At 36.9% G+C, this 20,710-nt stretch overlaps 1 protein-coding gene and 1 pseudogene across 1 annotated transcript in view; both read right to left on the bottom strand.

The window, feature by feature from the left end:
* Nucleotides 1–6,416: 6,416 nt before the first annotated feature.
* The window catches only part of PALS2 (protein associated with LIN7 2, MAGUK p55 family member), a 79,814-nt gene continuing 65,520 nt past the window's right edge, over nt 6,417–20,710 (bottom strand). The window contains exons 9-11 of the mRNA XM_028119314.2: nt 16,173–16,375; nt 14,577–14,705; nt 6,417–6,684 (exon numbers count right to left, since the gene is read on the bottom strand). Of these exons, the coding sequence (XP_027975115.1) occupies nt 6,508–6,684; nt 14,577–14,705; nt 16,173–16,375 (509 nt within the window). The 3' untranslated portion in view covers nt 6,417–6,507. The remainder of the gene's footprint in view (nt 6,685–14,576; nt 14,706–16,172; nt 16,376–20,710) is intronic.
* LOC114221168 (small ribosomal subunit protein uS8 pseudogene) lies at nt 7,073–7,489 on the bottom strand (annotated as a pseudogene).

Genomic DNA, 20,710 nt, shown 5'->3' with positions numbered 1-20,710 from the left:
CTGAGCTGTGCCCCAACAGGTGCTGTCTTTCCCACCTGGGATTTTCCTGCTGGGCTAGCTCGTCCTAGCATCTCATGTCATCTAAGCACAGAGGCCTTTTCTTGATCCTATAATTTAATCTTCCCTGTCTCTGCCATTTTTTCCTTGAGTACGTCACCTTTGAAAGCCACCAAATGGCTTGGGCTGGGATAGAGGAAACAATAGTTAGGGTTTCCTTGTTAAAGAAGAGAAGCAGGTGAAAAATTTATATATTTATTTTGGTGGGAAAAACTAAATGTTATTACAGGCTTTCTGTAAAGATTATTGGCATTTAAAAGAAATTACCAAAGCTAATCTGGTATCCTCTGTATTTTATCATCTCTAAACCTTACTTCTACCTATAAATGAAACACTACATTTTTGCAATATTTTTATATGTACAAAAATATTTTACTTGGAATATACAATCTCACATGTTCAACGTTTCAATGTTTGTTTTGGACAGCATATGGAAATATGCGAAAAGAAAAATTTATAGGGACAGTTTCTGAAAAATCAATACTTAATTGTACTGCAGGAAAATTTTATTTATACAAAGGCAGCAGTAATGTTTCTTTATACAGGAACTAGTAATACAATTACTTGGAAAGCAGTAGCAATTAAATTTTATTTTTAAACTTTTTCATCAGAAACTTAACTTCAGCAGCTTGTTCAGCTTTTTAGATTGCTAACAAGCATTTTGCCCGCCATTAAAAAAAAAGTTCTACAATTATTTCAAAGACTAGAGGTAGAGCATGCATTTGTGTTCAAAATAAAAAATATACCAAACTGAAATGGAAAAAAAAAATCCCCAAAGCAAGGTTTTCACATCAAATACTCACCATGGGCTCTAAAACAACTCAACTTGCAGAAAACTACACTTGTTGCCAAACCCTAGTGCTCATTCTTCTCCAGCAAAACCCTAGATCCCACTTCCTTAAAAATCAATGTTACCAAAGAAACAGGAGTCCGTTCTTTTTAAAAGAGGACACATAGCCAAGAGGAGTATTTATCTTATACTTAAATGACAGTTGGAGAGGAGCTATTCCTCAAATCTGGTTCCACCTGAAAAGGTGAAGGCACTCCTCATTTGGACCATGTCTACCAGAAAAAGCTCTAGGTCTTCCAGGCAATTGCTGTACTATTGCATGCCTCTCTTATTTCAGAATACAATGAAGACCATATATTTAAACTGGTGATTACTTCTGCTTTAACAGTGGTAATTTATAGCTGAGGAGTTTTGAATGCTCTGCTTTTTTCCACTTCCTCTAAGCTCCTTGGCCACCTTGACCGATATGAAGAAAAGACTGATGTCAGGTATGGCCTGTCATATTTGTATGTTTCTACCCTCTGCTGTTGCTGAAGTGCAACAGAGACCTCTAGTTCCAGCTTTTAAAATAAGACCTTTTGGCTTCTGCTTTGTGGAAGCAACGGTACCTATTCAGTGGGACTCAAGAAGGTTTACAAGCACGGAGTCATTTACTCTCCCAAGTACGAAGCAGCATTTATGTTCATTGTAGATGTGTTCATTCAGTTTGTGCTGGGAATTAGAAAACAGGAAAAACTGGTAGGGGAAAAAAAGGGAAGGAACAGTCACTTCTGGCTGACTTTGGTGTGTGGAGGCAAGTCAGATTTATCACAGCACTGCATTATCAGCCAGCGGCCGTGAAGCAATTAAAAAGAGAATGCAACTTAGATGTCTTCATGTCAGATTCAAGGTCCACTAATTGGACCTAACAACAGTTCTCCCTATAAAGAAACAGATGCCTTCGAAACTTAATACTATGGGTTAAACAATAGGGCTGCAGTGGTAAATTTCAGGCATAAGAACTAAGGTAGGGCAGCTTTAAGGGCCAAAGTTCAGAATTTCTTGGATGTCAGAGTACTGGATTGCTTAAATTTTATTTGATTTGTGAGTAACAAGATTTTGTTAAAGGTTTAGACTGAGAGTGGGGTTCTAAACTAAAATGGACCTCCTGACCAAGGCCACAAGAGAGAACAGACCCTCCTCAGAGCTGTTTTAAAATTAGAGGTAGGATTCTTGAATGGTGTGTACCATTCATTATACTACCTCTGAAGAGATACATTTTAAATGAACCAAAAGATAAACAACCTCAATATAAGTGAATACATATAATAAATAAAGTAGCCTAATAAGGATTTTCCAGTCTAGCATTCATCACATCAGAGTTACAAATTACTTCTTGTAATTTAATGTGAAGACAAATATTAAGCTAGCCTTATTTAACGGGTGGAATATTAAAAGTAAAGGGAAATATAAATTTTATCAAAGGTCGCATGGTCAGAGTCAGAATTAGGATCTCAGCTAGTAGATGTACACCATTTCTATTTTTAACAAAAGAGATTAAAGAAAGTAGTGCAATGTACTACGGAAGTGGTACAAACCATGCTTTAAAATTCTTACCTTAGAAATGAGATATCATTCCTTCACTTTTTAGTATATTAAAGACATTTCTGTTTCTGTGCACTAAATCATTCCAGGAACACAAAGGTAACATAATGAATTATAGGACATATTAAAAAATAAAACTTGAGGCTAACAAAAATGTAATTTAAAAATAATCTTACCTTAAAGAATTACAGAATTGTTATTCTTCAGATATACAATGCATACTCAAAAAATGATGCTGATTTATTAGTTGACTGTATTCTTAGAAAGTTAGTGAATATTCACTTTTATATATACAATAATCCCATTATTTAAAATACTGAATTTTGCTCAAGAACTTAAAATACATTACAGATGTTATTACATGAATTCTCACAGCAAATCCACTGGAACAAGAGGAGGGCAGTTACCATAATCTCTAAGCCTGAACCATATCATGAATTCATTTAAAGTTTAAATAAGTATTTCCTAAGAGGTTGCCATCTAGAACTCTGTCCTTTTTGCTTAAAGAAATTAAGTTATAATAATTTTCTGAGCTTAATTTCATATTTTTCAGAAAGGAGATTAGTATCTGCCTCAAGGTAAAACTAGAGCCTTATAAAACAATGTGAAAAAGGTTTCAGAATGTCTAAGAATTTGGGCGTAAACATTTAAGATCACTAGCTACAGTTACATGGGTGACCATATTTAGTTTTATTATTCATGTATTTGGGGAGAATTTTACATTACTATACATATGGCTGTATATATATTATATATATGGTGACTCAGACATTTATAAAATGACCTATATATGTACATAAAAGTTCAGGATTTCTTTTTCCATATTTAGTATAAAGATTCATTACTACAAAATTATTGGCTCCCTAGCCTGTGATTTCTGGAAAATGGGGTGTTGTTTCAGAAGTCATAAAAGTACAATGTTAAGTAGAGCACAATTTTGACAAATTTTCAAAACTTTTATGGTTAATATTTATCAGTTCAAAATAACTGTACCTAACTCCATGGCTATCCATCTTGAAAATCAACTCCAATCACCGGATTATGACACTTACCGTTTTGTCTAGCAGTAAGTACCAATTTAGTGAATTTTTAAAGCAAAGATCATCTTTTATTGTCATTGGGATAGTGTGGTCAAAGCAGTTAGTATCTGGCCATAATCTATAATGCTACACTATTGTATTTTATTGCTAATTTGCATTATTTCCTAAATTTGTGTTAATAACCAATTTGCTCTTTTAAAGAAAACTTGTCCTGATAAGCTATTATAAGCAAATTTACTAGATTCTAAGAATCTAGGGTTCAGGCTACTATTGCTGTAGTCATACTGGGTTTATGATAAGATTTCTATTTTAGAAAGCTATGTTCAACAATTGTATAGTTAAGAATTGGCAAAAGTAAAAGTCCTGATGTATTGGATATTTGATAATATACAAATATCAAACAGAAATTAAGACTACATAATCAAGACATGGCTGGAGTAAAAGTGAAACTCTACTTGTAGTGCATCACATATATTCCACTAGTTATACTGTTACATGACTTATCCAGGAACATCACCTCTAGGGGTATTTGTACATTTGAAAATAAAAAACATATATATATATATAATATTTAGTTGTATATAAACAGTCATGCCCTGAATGCTGAATGTGGACACTCTTCTGGTCACAAAGCATCCTTGGGTGCATTATTGTATTGGCACATGTTTCCCAAAGGCAATTTGCATGTGCATTTGTATTTTAACTATTACCAATTGTTTAGCATCACTTTAAACCGTTTTCTCTTCAGTAAAGCTAATTATTTTAGATATTTCCCACAAGAGAAGTTCATACTTCATTGATTACAACGATACTCTCATTGCCTTGGGAGAATCCTAGGGCCTCTGGGACTCCTTGCCCCAGTAGAGCTCTACCGGGTCCTGCAAACTCAGATGGGACTTCAGTTTCAAGTCCAATGACTCTATTGAGATACAGTGACCTTTTCTGAATTTATTCTCTTCAGCTCTGGCATCTGGACTGAGATAAACTAAACAGCATTATTTCCTTTTATATTATGGGGGATCTAGTGTATATTAACTAGTCATGAATACCATTTATAATAGAAATAATTCCTTTAAGTATGGACTATTTTCTAAATAATATGCATTTTAAACCCTAGGATAAGGCTAAAAATATAGATGATGTAAAAATCATCTCCATTATGTGAAGACAGTTGAAATATTTTGTGGATACGCTTCTTGTGCTGCTACGATGATCCCAAAGCTGTTCAAAGAGGCTCTGCGCAGAAGACAGCACATTTCCTGAAAATTTACAGTGTGTTGAAACACTAAATCATAAGACATTACCTTGACACTGTGCTTTGATTCAGGTTGCTTTGAGGAGCCTAACTAGAGGAGAATTCTATTCTAACTATTCCCTATCCTAGGACAAAGAACATGAATTTGTGTTCTGGATATGAAACTCTAGAATAAAAAAAAACCCTATACATTTCCAATCTTAACAATACAGCAGCTTGGCTGACTGTTTCATTGTGAAGAAGATTTAAAGCAATGTGTGCATAACTGCTTATTGCCAGGTATTTTCTCTTCCTTCTAAGCCCTCCTGGCTAGTGTTCCATGTGACAGCTTTGCTGAGGAGAAAAATTAACAGCCAGGTGCCTGATGCCTACCATGGACAAAGATGACCACAAGCATCTAACCCTGTAGGTATGAATACTGTCCCTGTGAAAAGCTGGCAGCAACATAAAACAACATAACTTAGTTAAATGATGAGCTACATCTCTGAATATGTTTGAGGAAGAATTTATACCATCCAAGAATCCTAAAGGAAGATACTGAGACAAATTTTAAAAATCTGAGTACATTAATACCTCTAAAAGAGAGGCTGTTTTCCTAATTACTAAACAAAAAAGTGCATTTCCTAACAGAAATGTAAAAAAATATATAAAACCTTATTTAATGTATATTATATAATACATACAATGTACATATTATATAATGTATATGTTATATATAGGTAAGACAGCTGACAGTTATTTCCAAATCTCCTAAGTTGTTCAATGGATTTGGTTCTTAACACAAAAGATTTAACAAGTATTCTAACAATCACATCACACTTCAAAAAGCATGCTGATTGTTCAGAAAATCCCCCACTTGCAAACTTAGAGGCATTTTAAAGCATCACAGGAATTTGCAAAGGCATGATACATTTGCTGACCATATCCTAATAAAAAACTGTTGAAAGCAGTAGGTTCATTTTTGTCAGTCAAATTTCTACATGTGAAAATAAATCAACTTTATGTGTCATTTTGCTGTGTTAGGTGTTACAGGATAAGGCACTCTCTTACCCTGCATGGCCTTGCTTGCTGTGTACACATTCACTTAGTATCAGCCTGTCATGGCAACAAATGAGAGGGCGAAGTATTGCTCTTCACTTTTTCCCTCAAGATGGAAAAGAAGGGAAAAAAAACATTGTATCTGCTTAAATTAGAATGGATAGCCATATATCTCTGAAATAACGAAACCATGTAGCGTTGAGCAGACTTCTGATGTCAGACTTGGAAGGTATGAACATTATAGTTCTGTTTCTTTAAGAACCTGTATTAGGAAAGAAGGCCAACGACTACTATTTTCTCCTAATAAAGAGTAACTGACCCTTCACTAGTTAAATACTGAACTAAAGGACAGATTTACAAAACTATTTCAAGTATTCATTATCACAGTGAAAATGGGAGACCAATGCAAGAATGAAGGCTTTGAAAATTCCTTTGATGAAAAAGGCAAGGGTACTAAATCAAAACATATACAAAATGCTTCAACGCATTTCTTTATGTGGTATGAATAGAAAGGTTATCCATAAAAAGTTAGAAAAATTAAGATAAATTATATATTAGTACACCTTCCCAACCACATTTTATATAAAAATTCAGAATAGTGTACTGGTATTTCAATCTACACAATAAAAATGCCTGAACTTGGCAGATATCTTCTATCTGTGCATGTATTTTCTCAGTAGAAGGCTTATTTGTTGCAGTTACTTTTAAAAAGTTTTATTTCCATTATGAACCTTATTGAATCATCAGTAAACCCAGCTGATTGGGACCCACTGTGGCTCCATTCTCAGCTTCTCTATGGCAGCTTGTAGCTTCTCAAAGGCTTTGTCTAGATTGTCGTTTACGATGATCAAATCGAAATAGTGGTTGTATGCTCTTTGAATCCGTGCACTTTCGTCCACTGTTTTCTTCAAGTCAGAGTCCTGTCAAAGAGTGTTAAAAGGAAATGTTTCTATCATAATGTGTATTTACTTGCTCAAACACCGATTCAAAGTGAACGTGAGAAATGAGCGCGTTGAGACTTTTATGGTGACTTTGATATTAATGCTCAAAATCGAATCTATAAAGTGTTAAGAGAGACATCACCACCTATTCCTATCGTCTTTCCAGCAGTGTTCATGTTTGCTTTGTAAGTGGTCTGGATCTTCTGTTTCATTGATCTTAGGATAAGATTCCTAATTGAACAACTGCTGACAATAATCTCAGGGTGAAATCTAAGGTAATAAAAGAATTACTGCAGGTTTCCAGCCCGACTCTATCATCCTTTTCAAATGATTTTTTTTTTTTAATTTGCATGTATGTATTACATCCCTAGAAAAGGAATCCCAGGATTTTCCCTTCTGTGTGTTTTTGTCTGGCTTCTTCATGGTCCATGATACCACCTGAGGTTGTCAGTACAATGAAACCAAACTGGTGGGACAGGAGCAGATTATTCTGCCATTTTTGCAGATCTGTGAGTTGTACATCAAATCTGAAGGTGACCACTCCACACTTGTTTAACCTGCTTGTGAGGTTCACAACAATTTTCCCAGCTCTGTGATTATCAATGATCTCAAATTCACCAATGTAACCATGCTTTATCATCACAGTTAGAAACTGGTTAATGACTTTGGAGCATGGCGTAATAAGAACCTGGCATTTACCTCCTCTTTCAGGAGTGTTAATGCTTTTGAGAGCATCTGCCAAGACATTCATGTGTACCATTTTGGCGGCAAAGAAAGACTGTGGAAAGAGCTCAAAAGATTTTTATCTTGTGAGCTCTGAGATAATGGAAACCATTTTTGCAGCGCCTATTAAGCTCAAAGCCAAATCTGCTGCCTATCTCTAGGAAAGAGAATATTAGAAATGTATTTTGAAGACGAACTACATGCTTCCTACCCCCACCAACACATACACACATATTTATTTAATCTTTAGCTAGCATTGTTTATATTTTGTACACTATTTCTAGTCATTTTGGAATGATGTAGGTAATGAATAAGTAATGGGTTCTGCATGAGCAAGTAAAGCTTTTCATTAAATTGCAACTGTTTTGAGATTTCACAGTACTTCTACATGTTCTTCAAATATTTATCGATTCCTGTTAAAGTGTCTACTCTGTTTCATCATCTGTGGATATAACAATGAGTAAGAGTGGGTTCCTACCCTCCAGAGGAGGAGACAGACTAAGGGCAAATAAACACAAAAACTTTCAAGTTGTAATGAGTACTATAAAAGAAACCAACCAGAACAAAAGAATTTTGAGAATTCTATTTTAGATAGAGTGATTACAAAGATACCGAGTAAATGACATTTAAACTAAGAACTATAGTGGGGGAAAGAGCATCCCAGGCAGAGGAAACAGGAATGCAAAATCCAGGAGGGAAATGACCCTGGTATGTTTTAAGATACTGAAAGTCCAGGATGGATAGAGAGATTGAGGGCAGGGGTGATACCTTGACATATGAGTATGAGCTAGGTAGTGGAGAACTCACATGCAACAGAAAAACGTCGCTGGCTTGTGGTGGAGAAAGAAGAGATGGAAATGACAGCAGACTGGAAGTATATTTTGGTGATAAAATCATCAAGACTGGCTGATGGGCTGAATGTGAAAAGTGATGAATGAATGAATGAATGGATGGATGAATAAACCAAAACGTAGAAAGCAGCAGTTATAGAAAATGCAGAGTTGGGGAGTGGGAGTAGGGAGAGCACAATTTTGGTGGGGGGAGAGGGAGGGGAACACAATGTTCTTTGTACATGTTAACATCCAAGTGCAGATGTAAGCTAAGGAGAGACGGGTTATGCAGCTCGGAGCTCTGAATTCTGGGTTATCTATACATAAACTAGGAATAATCAGTGTAACAATGGTATATAAGATAATGAGTTTGGTGAAAACACCAAAAGGGAAGTGTAGAGAAAGACATGAGTTCCAAACTAGGCCTGAGGGACACTAATACTTACATTTCAGTTAATATTTTCACTGATCTATTTGAAACAACTATCTTTTGTGATAGATGTGCAAACAGCCTCAATTCAACTTGAAAACAATTATGGCCTATTACAGTCATTAACAATCTGCTTCATTTAAGAAAAAAGTTTTTTTTGACAATGACAATCCTGTAACAATAGTGGAGTAGTACATCATTCAGATGGAAAAACAATAAAGAATCTTTATATATGGCCATGGAGAATACCTAAATATATTGGTAAGTGGAAAATGCAGGCAGACTACTGAATATAATAGGCTACTTTTTATGTAAGAAATGAGGGAGGGAGGGTACACATACATATTTGCTTATATATTTTTTTAAAGATTTTATTTATTTATTTGAGAGAGAGAGAATGAGATAGAGAGCACGAGAGGGAAGAGGGTCAGAGGGAGAAGCAGACTCCCTGCTGAGCAGGGAGCCCGATGTGGGACTCGATCCCAGGACTCCAGGATCATGACCTGAGCCGAAGGCAGTCGCTCAACCAACTGAGCCACCCAGGCGCCCCATATTTGCTTATATTTTAAGAAACTGTGAAAATGACGACCTACGTAGGTGGGAGTGGAGAGGACAGAGAAAAGCTAGATTTTCCTGTTAAGATTTACTTTAGAACTATGAAATGTATAGAATTATACAACAAAATTCAAATAAAAAAAGGACAATACCTAAAAATCAAAAGCAAAATGAAACAAACCTGTGTTTCAAGTTGATGGTTTAACCATGCAGAATGGAAATATTTCAGTGACTTTAAAATAAAATAATACCCAAGTGGGATATATCTTAGGAACAATTTTTTAAAAGCCTGAAACTTAAAAGTTTTCAATAATCATACTGTTGACAATATCAATATTGATATTGTTACTCAGAAATTATATACAGAGTGGGTTCTTAGTTTATATATGTAAAGTAAGAAATAATGTCATCAGGAACCAAGATTTTCAGCATAAGAAAAAGACAACTATAGAGTCAAAGAAGTTAAGTAAAATAATGGAAAGTTTAAATTGGAATTATCAAACTGAACAAATGATGTGTGTTTTCTTAAAGAGAAAATGTATTTCCTATATCTGGTCACCAAAAAGCCTGGAAACAATGAGCAACTAAGTTGAGCACACAACTTTAGCACCTATATTGTCTCTAAATACCATTTCCCAGTAAAAGGAACCAGTTTTTTTAGATGGCTGGCTCCAGGTCTGGGCCAAGAAATGCGTAAGAAAATCTGGAACAGTTTATCTAGCTAGGAAGAAAAGAGTCATCAAAGATTATTGGGGTTGTGCTAAAAAAACCTCAGAAGACAAGCTGAATATTCCCGTAAGCTAAACATAGGCCAATTTAAACATCAAAAAGAGTAGCAACTAAACTAAGTACACAGAGAGCAAGTATTACAAGAAACTTTAAAACATGACAATTTCCATACACTGAGATAAACCTTAAGGACAAAACAAAACAAAAACAAAAAAACCACCCACCAAAAAACTAGTTCATGGTAATCACACCTGGTAGTGTTGGTGTACTTATTCTCAGACTGCTGTATGTGTACTGTGTTTTGAGCAATTATGTGATATTCTAACATTCCCAGTGTTTTTGAGAACTGGGATACTCAGTATTCAGAATGGAGATAAGATAAAAGAGGCTAAATAAAAACCTTGTAATTCTGAATTTGAATGGGATATAGCAGTATGAATTCATGATATGGTTTCCTTCAAACGTACAACAGAAAAACATATATCCTAGCTCTACCTGAAAAGTAGAGCTAGAAACAATGATCAATCTTGTGACAATGTGCATTCCTAGTATTATGGTCTTAAAATACCATTCACTCTGAAAAGAATCACAGCTCCTTGAAGCAACAGCTGATATCTGGCCTAAAACAGAAAATGTACAATAGGAGCCTGGAACATCTGTCATACCAGATAGCAAGGAAGCTGAGACTATTGGGCTCATGAAATAAGGTCTCAAGGGCCAACTTGAATAAGCTCCTATTGGTCAAAGATGGGACAATTTGAGCATCAATAAGAATGACCATATCTTCTTCTTCTTTTTTTTTAAACATATAACGTATTATTTGTTTCAGAGGTACAGATCTGTGATTCAACAGATAGCAGGAGGGGAAGGGAAATCGGAGGGGGAGATGAACCATGAGAGATGATGGACTCTGAAAAACAAACTGAGGGTTCTAGAGGGGAGGGGGTGTGAGGATGGGTTAGCCTGGTGATGGGTATTAAAGAGGGCACGTTCTGCATGGAGCACTGGGTGTTATACGCAAATAATGAATCATGGAACACTACATCAAAAACTAATGATGGCAGCAACTTCTTCCTAGAAACATCATCAAAGGCAAGGGAAGCAAGGGCAAAAATGAACTATTGGGATTTCATCAAGATAAAAAGCTTTTGCACAGCAAAAGAAACAGTCCACAAAACCAAAAGACAACCAACAGAATGGGAGAAAATATTTGCAAATGACATATCAGATAAAGGGCTAGTATCCAAAATCTATAAAGAACTTATCAAACTCAACACCCAAAGAACAAATAATCCAATCAAGAAATGGGCAGAAGACATGAACAGACATTTTTCCAAAGAAGACATCCAAATGGCCAACAGACACATGAAAAAGTGCTCAACATCGCTTGGCATCAGGGAAATCCAAATCAAAACCTCAATGAGATACCACCTCACACCCGTCAGAATGGCTAAAATTAACAAGGCAGGAAACGACAGATGTTGGTGGGGATGCGGAGAAAGGGGAACCCTCCTACACTGTTGGTGGGAATGCAAGTTGGTGCAACCCCTCTGGAAAACAGTATGGAGGTTCCTCAAACAGTTGAAAATAGAGCTACCATATGATCCAGGAATTGCACTACTGGGTGTTTACCACAAAGATACAAATGTAGGGATCTGAAGGGGTACGTGCCCCCCAATGTTTATAGCAGCAATGTCCACAACAGCCTAACTGTGGAAAGAGCCAAGATGTCCATCGACAGATGAATGGATAAAGAAGATGTGGTATATATGCACAACGGAATATTATGCAGCCCTCAAAAGGAATGAGATCTTGCCATTTGCAACGACGTGGATGGAACTGGAGGGTGTTATGCTGAGTGAAATAAGTCAATCAGAGAAAGACATGTATCATATGACCTCACTGATATGAGGAATTCTTAATCTCAGGAAACAAACTGAGGGTTGCTGGAGTGGTGGGGGGGTGGGAGAGATGGAGTGGCTGGGTGATAGACATTGGGGAGGGTATGTGCTATGGTGAGTGCTGTGAATTGTGCAGGACTGTTGAATCACAGATCTGTACCTCTGAACCAAATAATGCAATATATGTTAAGAAAAAAAAAAAAAGAAGAAGATAGCAGGAGGGGAAGAATGAAGGGGGGTAAATCGGAGGGGGAGACGAACCATGAGAGATGATGGACTCTGAGAAACAAACTGAGGGTTCTAGAGGGGAGGGGGGTGGGGGGATGGGTTAGCCTGGTGATGGGTATTAAGGAGGGCACATTCTGCGTAGAGCACTGGGTGTTATACACAAACAATGAATCATGGAACACTACATCAAAAACTAATGATGTAATGTGTGGTGATCAACATAACAATAAAAAATTTAAAAAAACTAATGACGTAATGCATGGTAATTAACATAATAATAAAGAAAAAAATAAGAATGACCGCAATAGAGTAACCACATCAAAAACTCACATCAGGTGCTCATAATGAAACTAAAAACCAAAGAAAACAAACCTTATTTGATCACCTGTTGCTTCTGGGGGCTCTCAGAACAAATCCTATTATTCCGAAAACTGACCCATCAAAAGGAAAGTATAAGCATATACCCTGACTTTCCTATATGAACTTTACTTCAGAGTAATCAATAATTGATGAGGAAAAGTTATTTCTTAGAACTCTAGTTTATAAATTCAGAATGAATGACAAACTTGAGTGTTACCATTTTACAATCCCTAAAAAGTAAGTGATCCAGGCAAAGATGAATAAACTTGCCAAAATCAGTAGGTAAAAAGCTACTGGAGAACTTTACAGATCGGGCTCACAACATTTGAACCCACTGATTAATCTTATCACAAAAAAAGAGAGCCTTTCCTATGCCTCATAATGTAACAAGGGAAGAAGTATCAATTATTAATTATTCTTGGGGAAAAAAAAGTAAACCTATATCTGTTCAAGCATCTATCAGTTCACAGGGAATAGAAGGAAATGACACAATGGGGACAAAATTGGCAAAATCTAGACTGTGAAGCGTTCTATAGGAAAACTGACCCAACTTTGTTTTTTTGTTTTGTTTTGTTTTGTTTTTTGTTAGAGCAGGAGCTTGTTCTCACGACCCTTAGATCATGATCTGAGCTCAAATCAAGAGTTGAATGCTTAACCAACTGAGCCACCCAGGCGCCCTAACCCATTTTTTTGAACAACTGAATTATAAGGTTACAAGAGAGGGGAGGTGGGGAGTGAGAATTTACAGATTAGAACAAGGAAAGGGATGTCTGCTTCCAGCTAAGATGTAGTAACAGATATCAGACTAACCCTCCTACCTGACAGTGAAAACAGACAAAATGTATGGAACAGTTTTTAAGACCTTGTGCACTGTGCACAAGGCAACAAAAGACTGATACCTCAGAGAAACAGGAAACGAAGTGAACCCTACAACTGCCCCAGCTTATTGTCTTGAAAGACCTTCTAGGCTGCAGTACACAAGGTGGAGCCCAGAAGGAGCCTACCCAACATTCCAAGTTGGCGTATACATATGCCCAGACTTACCAAGTTGTACACTTTCGGTATGTACAGTTTATTATATGTCAATTACCCTCAAGCTGGGGGGAAAAAAGAAATTCAGAAGATATCAAGTAAATGCAACATGTTGATCTTGTATGGATCTGATTTAAACAAATCAACTGTAAAAAAAAATTCTAAATCTTGGAGAAATTCAAATATGGATGGCATACTGATGATATTAAGAAGTTGCTCTTGTTAATTTTTTTGTGTTAATGGTGTTATGGTTATGTTTAGAAAGTCTTTATCTTTTAGAGATAGATAATGAAGTATTATGGTTGACATATCAAAGATTTGCTTTAAAATAATTCAGGTTAGGGAGGAAGTGAAGAGAGGGCTAATTGAAACAGAAATGGCCACACATTACTGAACCTAGGTGATAGGAATATGGGAGTTCATTTTTTTCCTCTTGTATGTACTTTAAATTTCCCATAATATGAAAAGAGAGAGAGGAAGAACAAGAGAAAACATGTAACAGAAACTAAAAGTCAGAACTAACTACCAGTAGTAAACCTTATGTTGAATATGCTTCTTAATGGTCTTGGAGCCCAATTTCCTCACTGATAAAATGAGAGTTGGATTAATATGTGTATTTTAATACTGCTCCATTTCATTTATATAGAGGGAATAAACTTGTGTGTTTTTTAAGATACTTATTTATTTATTTGAGAGAGCGAGAGAGAGGGAGAGAGAGGGAGAGGGAGGGAGAGAGAGGGAGGGAGGGAGGGAGAGCATTCCCTGCTGAGCACAGACCCTGATGCAGCACTTGATCCCAGGACTCTGAGAATATGACCTGAGCCAAAGGCAGATGCTTAACTGAATGAACCACCCAGGCGTCCCTAAACTCGTGTTTCAAAACAAAGTAAACAATGATTTTTAAGTAAAAGTCATACTGTTCCAAATCCTAGCTATATCTCATGAATGAATTTTTATTCTGTAATGCAACATATAGTGTATTTATTTCATAAATATGATTAGAATTAAACATGCCCAAAAGAAAAAAGAAAAAAAAAATCTTAGGAGTAAAACAACATTGTTAGTCTGAAAAGAACTGCTCACCGTCAAAAGCTTAGTAGTGATACCAGCATCCACCACCGCCTTGTGCATGGCACGTAATGTCTCTAGTTCTGGAGCAGCAATAAATACAACATAGGGCATGAACTCAGAAGTCCTCAGCACTTTCAGGGCCTGTGTAGAAGAACAATTATAAAACAATTTATATGGGATTAGAATTTGAATTATGTTACCCTTTAATTTATAATAAATTCTAACTAATCAAAATCTATCTGCCCTCTCACTAAGGATGAAGGATGTAATTTAATACTTGCCCGCCTTCTATCCTTTTGATTCCATACAGTACTTTTCTTTTTTTTAAAGATTTTATTTGCCAGAGAGAGAGTGAGAGACAGAAAGAGAGAGCACAAGCAGGGGGAGCAGCAGGGAGAGGGAGAGGGAGAGGGAGAAGCAGGTCCCCCACTGAGCAGGGAGCCCGATGCCGGACTCAATCCCAGGACCCTGGGATCATGACCTGAGGTGAAGGCAGACACTTAACGACTGAGCCACCCAGGCGCCCCATACAGTACTTTTCTAAAATAGTGATCCATCAAATGTGTTCTGACCTCAGTCATACTACCCTTTAATCCTCTTGAACAAAGGAAAGTATTGAACTTAAAGATCCAAAAATTATCAAGAATGATGTGAATGCTTTCTATGTTACTTGTAGAATTCTGTTAATACTGAAACAGCAGAAATAATCTCAGTGTCTATTGAGAGTGATTATATAAATTAATATACATTTGTACTGTGAAACACTGAATATTCAGTAATTACAAAGAACTAAAAAAGCTCTACAGTAACTGACATGAAAAGATCTTCAAGATACACTGTTTAATGGAAAAAAGCTAAAGAATCTATATAATATAGAATTTTTCTATTTATGTAAAAAAGAAAAATAGGAAACCCATAAAAAATCGAATAAAATTATACATATATCTGTATTAAGGCATAGTAAAATGACAAAGATATATACCAAACTATTAGTAATTATCTCTGAGTAGGGAAGTTAAGTTGGGTTGAGTGTGGAGGGGTGAGAAAGGGTCAGTGAGAGAGAGGGAGTAAGAGTGAAGAGAATGGTGTGTGTGTGCGTGGCACTGGTTGGGAAGGGGTGTGACTTTCTTTATTCTTTATGTTGTAGCTTTGCTAAAATTTTAAAATCAACATTTCCTAACACATGCATATTTATATGTTACTTGAACAAGTAAATACTAAACTTCTATCAAGTTCTATTCCTATCCAAACCTCTATTGGCTAATTATTTTTTTAAAGTTTTTATTTATTTATTTATTTGAAAGAGACAGAGAGAGACAGTAACAGAGGGAACACAGGCAGGGGGAGTAGGAGAGGGAGAAGCAGGCTTCCCGCGGAGGAGCCTGATGTGGGGCTCGATCCCAGGACCCTGGGATCATGACCTGAGCCACCCAGGTGCCCCGTGTTGGATAATTATCGATGAGATTTATTTAACTAGCTGTGGATGAATAAGGTTCTCTCACCAATAGGTAATAGAAAGAGGCATCCTCACAATCTGAAAATAAAACCAAACAAAAACTTCACAGGAATTACGATTTTAAAAACAGCTTTGGCATCCATGCAGCTTACTTGTGGGTTGACATCCAAAATACAAGTTCGTCCAGTTTGGACAACTTCAAGAATAGAATCGATTTTGGTTCCATAGAGATTTCCTTCATATTCCCCATGTTCCAAATATTTTCCAGCTTTAATATCTGCTTCCATCTCAGACCGTGACACAAATTTATATGCTTGACCGTCTTTTTCATCTTCCCTTGGTTTCCGTGAAGTAACTAAAATAATGTTGAGAATTTATACAAAGAGAACACAGGGTATTAAAATTGAGACTAAAATGCACAGGGTAGCTTTAAGATTTTTCCATTTAGTTTTGGGGTTGGCAAATTATGACCTATGGCCAAATCTGGTCTGCTTATTTTTGTAAATAAAGTATTATTAGACCAGAGCTATGGCACATTTGTTTTATTACCTACGGTTTCATTCGTTTTACAATGGTGTAGTAGTTGTAACACAGACCAGATGACCCACAAAGCCTAAAATATTTACTCTGTGGCCCTTGAATTAAAAAGTTTGCTGACCCCTGACCTATAGGAATGTTTTAAGAGGTAGTCCCCAATACACAATTTATATTAAAAAAAATGTGCTTTATAAAGTCAGCTTGAAACGAACATATATTTACATAGAAACAGTCCTAAATTTAGATTTTTTAAATAATTTTTATTGTTATGTTAATCACCATACATTAGTTTTTGATGCAGTGTTCCATGATTCATTGTGCATAACACCCAGTGCTCCACGCAGAATGTGCCCTCTTTAATACCGATCACCAGGCTAACCCATCCCCCACCCCCCTCCCCTCTAGAACCCTGTTTGTTTTTCAGAGTCCATCGTCTCTCATGGTTCGTCTCCCCCTCCGACTTACTCCCCTTCATTCTTCCCCTCCTGTTATCTTTTCTTTTTTTCTTAACATATATTGCATTATTTGTTTCAGAAGTACAGATACGTGATTCATCAGTCTTGTAAAATTCACAGTGCTCACCATAGCACATACCCTCCCCAATGTCTATCACCCAGCCACCCCATCCCTCCCACCCCCCACCACTCCAGCAACCCTCAGTTTCCTGAGATTAAGAATTCCTCATATCAGTGAGGTCATATGATACATGTCTTTCTCTGATTGACTTATTTCACTCAGCATAACACCCTCCAGTTCCATCCATGTCATTGCAAATGGCAAGATCTCATTCCTTTTGATGGCTGCATAATATTCCATTGTGTATATATACCACCTCTTCTTTATCCACTCATCTGTCAATGGACATCTTGGCTCTTTCCACAGTTTGGCTATTGTGGACATTGCTGCTATAAACATTGGGGTGCACGTACCCCTTCGGATCCCTACATTTGTATCTTTGTGGTAAATACCCAGTAGTGCAATTGCTGGATCATATGGTAGCTCTGTTTTCAACTGTTTGAGGAACCTCCATACTGTTTTCCAGAGGGGTTGCACCAGCTTGCATTCCCACCAACAGTGTAGAAGGGTTCTCCTTTCTCCACATCCCCGCCAACATTTGTCGTTTTCTGACTTGTTAATTTTAGCCATTCTGATGGGTGTGAGGTCGTATCTCATTGAGGTTTTGATTTGGATTTCCCTGATGCCGAGCGATGTTGAGCACTTTTTCATGTATCTGTTGGCCATTTGGATGTCTTCTTTGGAAAAATGTCTGTTCATGTCTTCTGCCCATTTCTTGATTGGATTATTTGTTCTTTGGGTGTTGAGTTTGATAAGTTCTTTATAGATTTTGGATACTAGCCCTTTATCTGATATGTCATTTGCAAATATTTTCTCCCATTCTGTTAGTTGTCTTTTGGTTTTGTGGACTGTTTCTTTTGCTGTGCAAAAGCTTTTTATCTTGATGAAATCCCAATAGTTCATTTGTGCCCTGGCTTCCCGTGCCTTTGGCGATGTTTTAGGAAGAAGTTGCTGTGGCTGAGGTCGAAGAGGTTGCTGCCTGTGTTCTCCTTTAGGATTTTGATGGACTCCTGTCTCACGTTTAGGTCTTTCAACCATTTGGAGTCTATTTTTGTGTGTGGTGTAAGGAAATGGTCCAGTTTCATTCTTCTGCATGTGGCTGTCCAATTTCCCCAACACCATTTGTTGAAGAGACAGTCTTTTTTCCATTGGACATTCTTTCCTGTTTTGTCAAAGATGAGTTGACCATAGAGTTGAGGGTCCATTTCTGGGCTCTCTATTCTGTTCCATTGATCTATGTGTCTGTTTTTGTGCCAGTACCATACTGTCTTGATGATGACAGCTTTGTAATAGAGCTGGAAGTCCGGAATTGTGAGGCCGCCAGCTTTGCTTTGCTTTTTCAAGATTCCTCTGGCTCTTCGGGGTCTCTTCTGGTTCCATACAAATTTTAGGATTATTTGTTCCATTTCTTTGAAAAAGGTGGATGGTATTTTGATGGGGATTGCACTGAATGTGTAGATTGCTCTAGGTAGCATTGACATCTACACAAGGTTTGTTCTTCCAATCCATGAGCATGGAACGTTTTTCCATTTCTTTGTGTCTTCTTCAATTTCTTTCATGAGTATTTTATAGTTGTCTGAGTACAGATCCTTTGCCTCTTTGGTTAAATTTATTCCTAGGTATCTTATGGTTTTGGGTGCAATTGTAAATGGGATCGACTCCTTGATTTGTCTCTCTTCTGTCCTGTTGTTGGTGTATAGGAATGCCACTGATTTCTGTGCATTGATTTTATATCCTGCTACTTTACTGAATTCCTGTATGAGTTCTAGCAGTTTTGTGGTGGAGTCTTTTGGGTTTTCCACATACAGTATCATATCATCTGCAAAGAGTGAGAGTTTGACTTCCTCTTTGCCGATTTGGATGCCTTTGATTTCTTGTTGTTGTCTGATTGCTGTGGCTAGGACTTCTAATACTATGTTGAATAGCAGTGGTGAGAGTGGACATCCCTGCTGCATTCCTGACCTTAGGGGAAAAGCTCTCAGCTTTTCCCCATTGAGAATGATATTTGCTGTAGGTTTTTCATAGATGGCTTTTATGATATTGAGGTAGGTACCCTCTATCCCTATACTCTGAAGAGTTTTGATCAAGAAAGGATGCTGGACTTTGTCAAATGCTTTTTCTGCATCTATTGAGAGGATCATATGATTCTTGTCCTTTCTTTCGTTAATGTATTGTATCACGTTGACTGATTTGCGGATGTTGAACCAGCCTTGCAGCCCAGGGATAAATCCCACTTGGTCGTGGTGAAGAATCCTTTTAATGTACTGTTGGGTCCTATTGGCTAGTATTGTGGTGAGAATTTTTGCATCCATGTTCATCAAGGATATTGGTCTGTAATTCTCCTTTTTGATGGGGTCTTTGTCTGGTTTGGGGATCAAGGTAATGGTGGCCTCATAAAATGAGTTTGGAAGTTTTCCTTCCATTTCTATTTTTTGGAACAGTTTCAGGAAAATAGGTATTAATTCTTCTTTAAATGTCTGATAGAATTCCCCTGGGAAGCCATCTGGCCCTGGGCTTGGTTTGTTGGGAGATTTTTGATGACTGCTTCAATTTCCTTAGTGGTTATAAGTCTGTTCAGGTTTTCTATTTCTTCCTGGTTCAATTTTGGTAGTGGATACATCTCTAGGAATGCACCCATTTCTTCCAGGTTATCTAATTTGCTGGCATAGAGTTGCTCATAATATGTTCTTATAATTGTTTGTATTTCTTTGGTGTTGGTTGTGATCTCTCCTCTTTCATTCATGATTTTGTTGATTTGGGTCATTTCTCTTTTGATAAGTCTGGCCAGGCGTTTATCAATCTTGTTAATTCTTTCAAAGAACCAGCTCCTAGTTTCGTTGATCTCTTCTACTGTTCTTTTGGTTTCTAGTTCATTGATTTCTGCTCTGATCTTTATTATTTCTCTTCTCCTGCTGGGTTTAGGCTTTATTTGCTGTTCTTTCTCCAGCTCCTTTAGCTGTAGGGTTAGGTTGTGTATTTGAGACCTTTCTTGTTTCTTGAGAAAGGCTTGTATTGCTATATACTTTCCTCTTAGGACTGCCTTTGCTGTATCCCAAAGATTTTGAACAGTTGTGTTTTCATTTTCATTGGTTTCCATGAATTTTTTAAATTCTTCTTTAACTTCCTGGTTGACCCATTCATTCTTTAGTAGGATGCTCTTTAGCCTCCATGGATTTGAGTTCTTTCCGACTTTCCTCTTGTGATTGAGTTCTGGTTTCAAAGCATTGTGGTCTGAAAATATGCAGGGAATAATCCCAATCTTTTGGTACCAGTTGAGACCTGATTTGTGACCTAGGATGTGATCAGTTCTGGAGAATGTTCCATGGGCACTAGAGAAGAATGTGTATTCCGTTGCTTTGGGATGGAATGTTCTGAATATGTCTGTGAAGTCCATTTGGTCCAGTGTGTCATTTAAAGTCTTTATTTCCTTGTTGATCTTTTGCTTAGATGATCTGTCCATTTCAGTGAGGGGGGTGTTAAAGTCCCCCACTATTATTGTATTGTTGTCAATGTGTTTCTTTGCTTTTGTTATTAATTGCCTTATATAATTGGCTGCTCCCACGTTAGGGGCATAGAT

The sequence above is a fragment of the Eumetopias jubatus genome, unplaced genomic scaffold, assembly GCF_037043125.1.
Source record: "Eumetopias jubatus isolate StellerSeaLion01/CBP00866 unplaced genomic scaffold, mEumJub1_p1.0 scaffold_14, whole genome shotgun sequence".
Lineage (NCBI taxonomy): Eukaryota > Metazoa > Chordata > Mammalia > Carnivora > Otariidae > Eumetopias > Eumetopias jubatus.
Note: the sequence above shows the minus strand (reverse complement) of the source record. Positions and strands in the feature narration are given on the sequence as shown.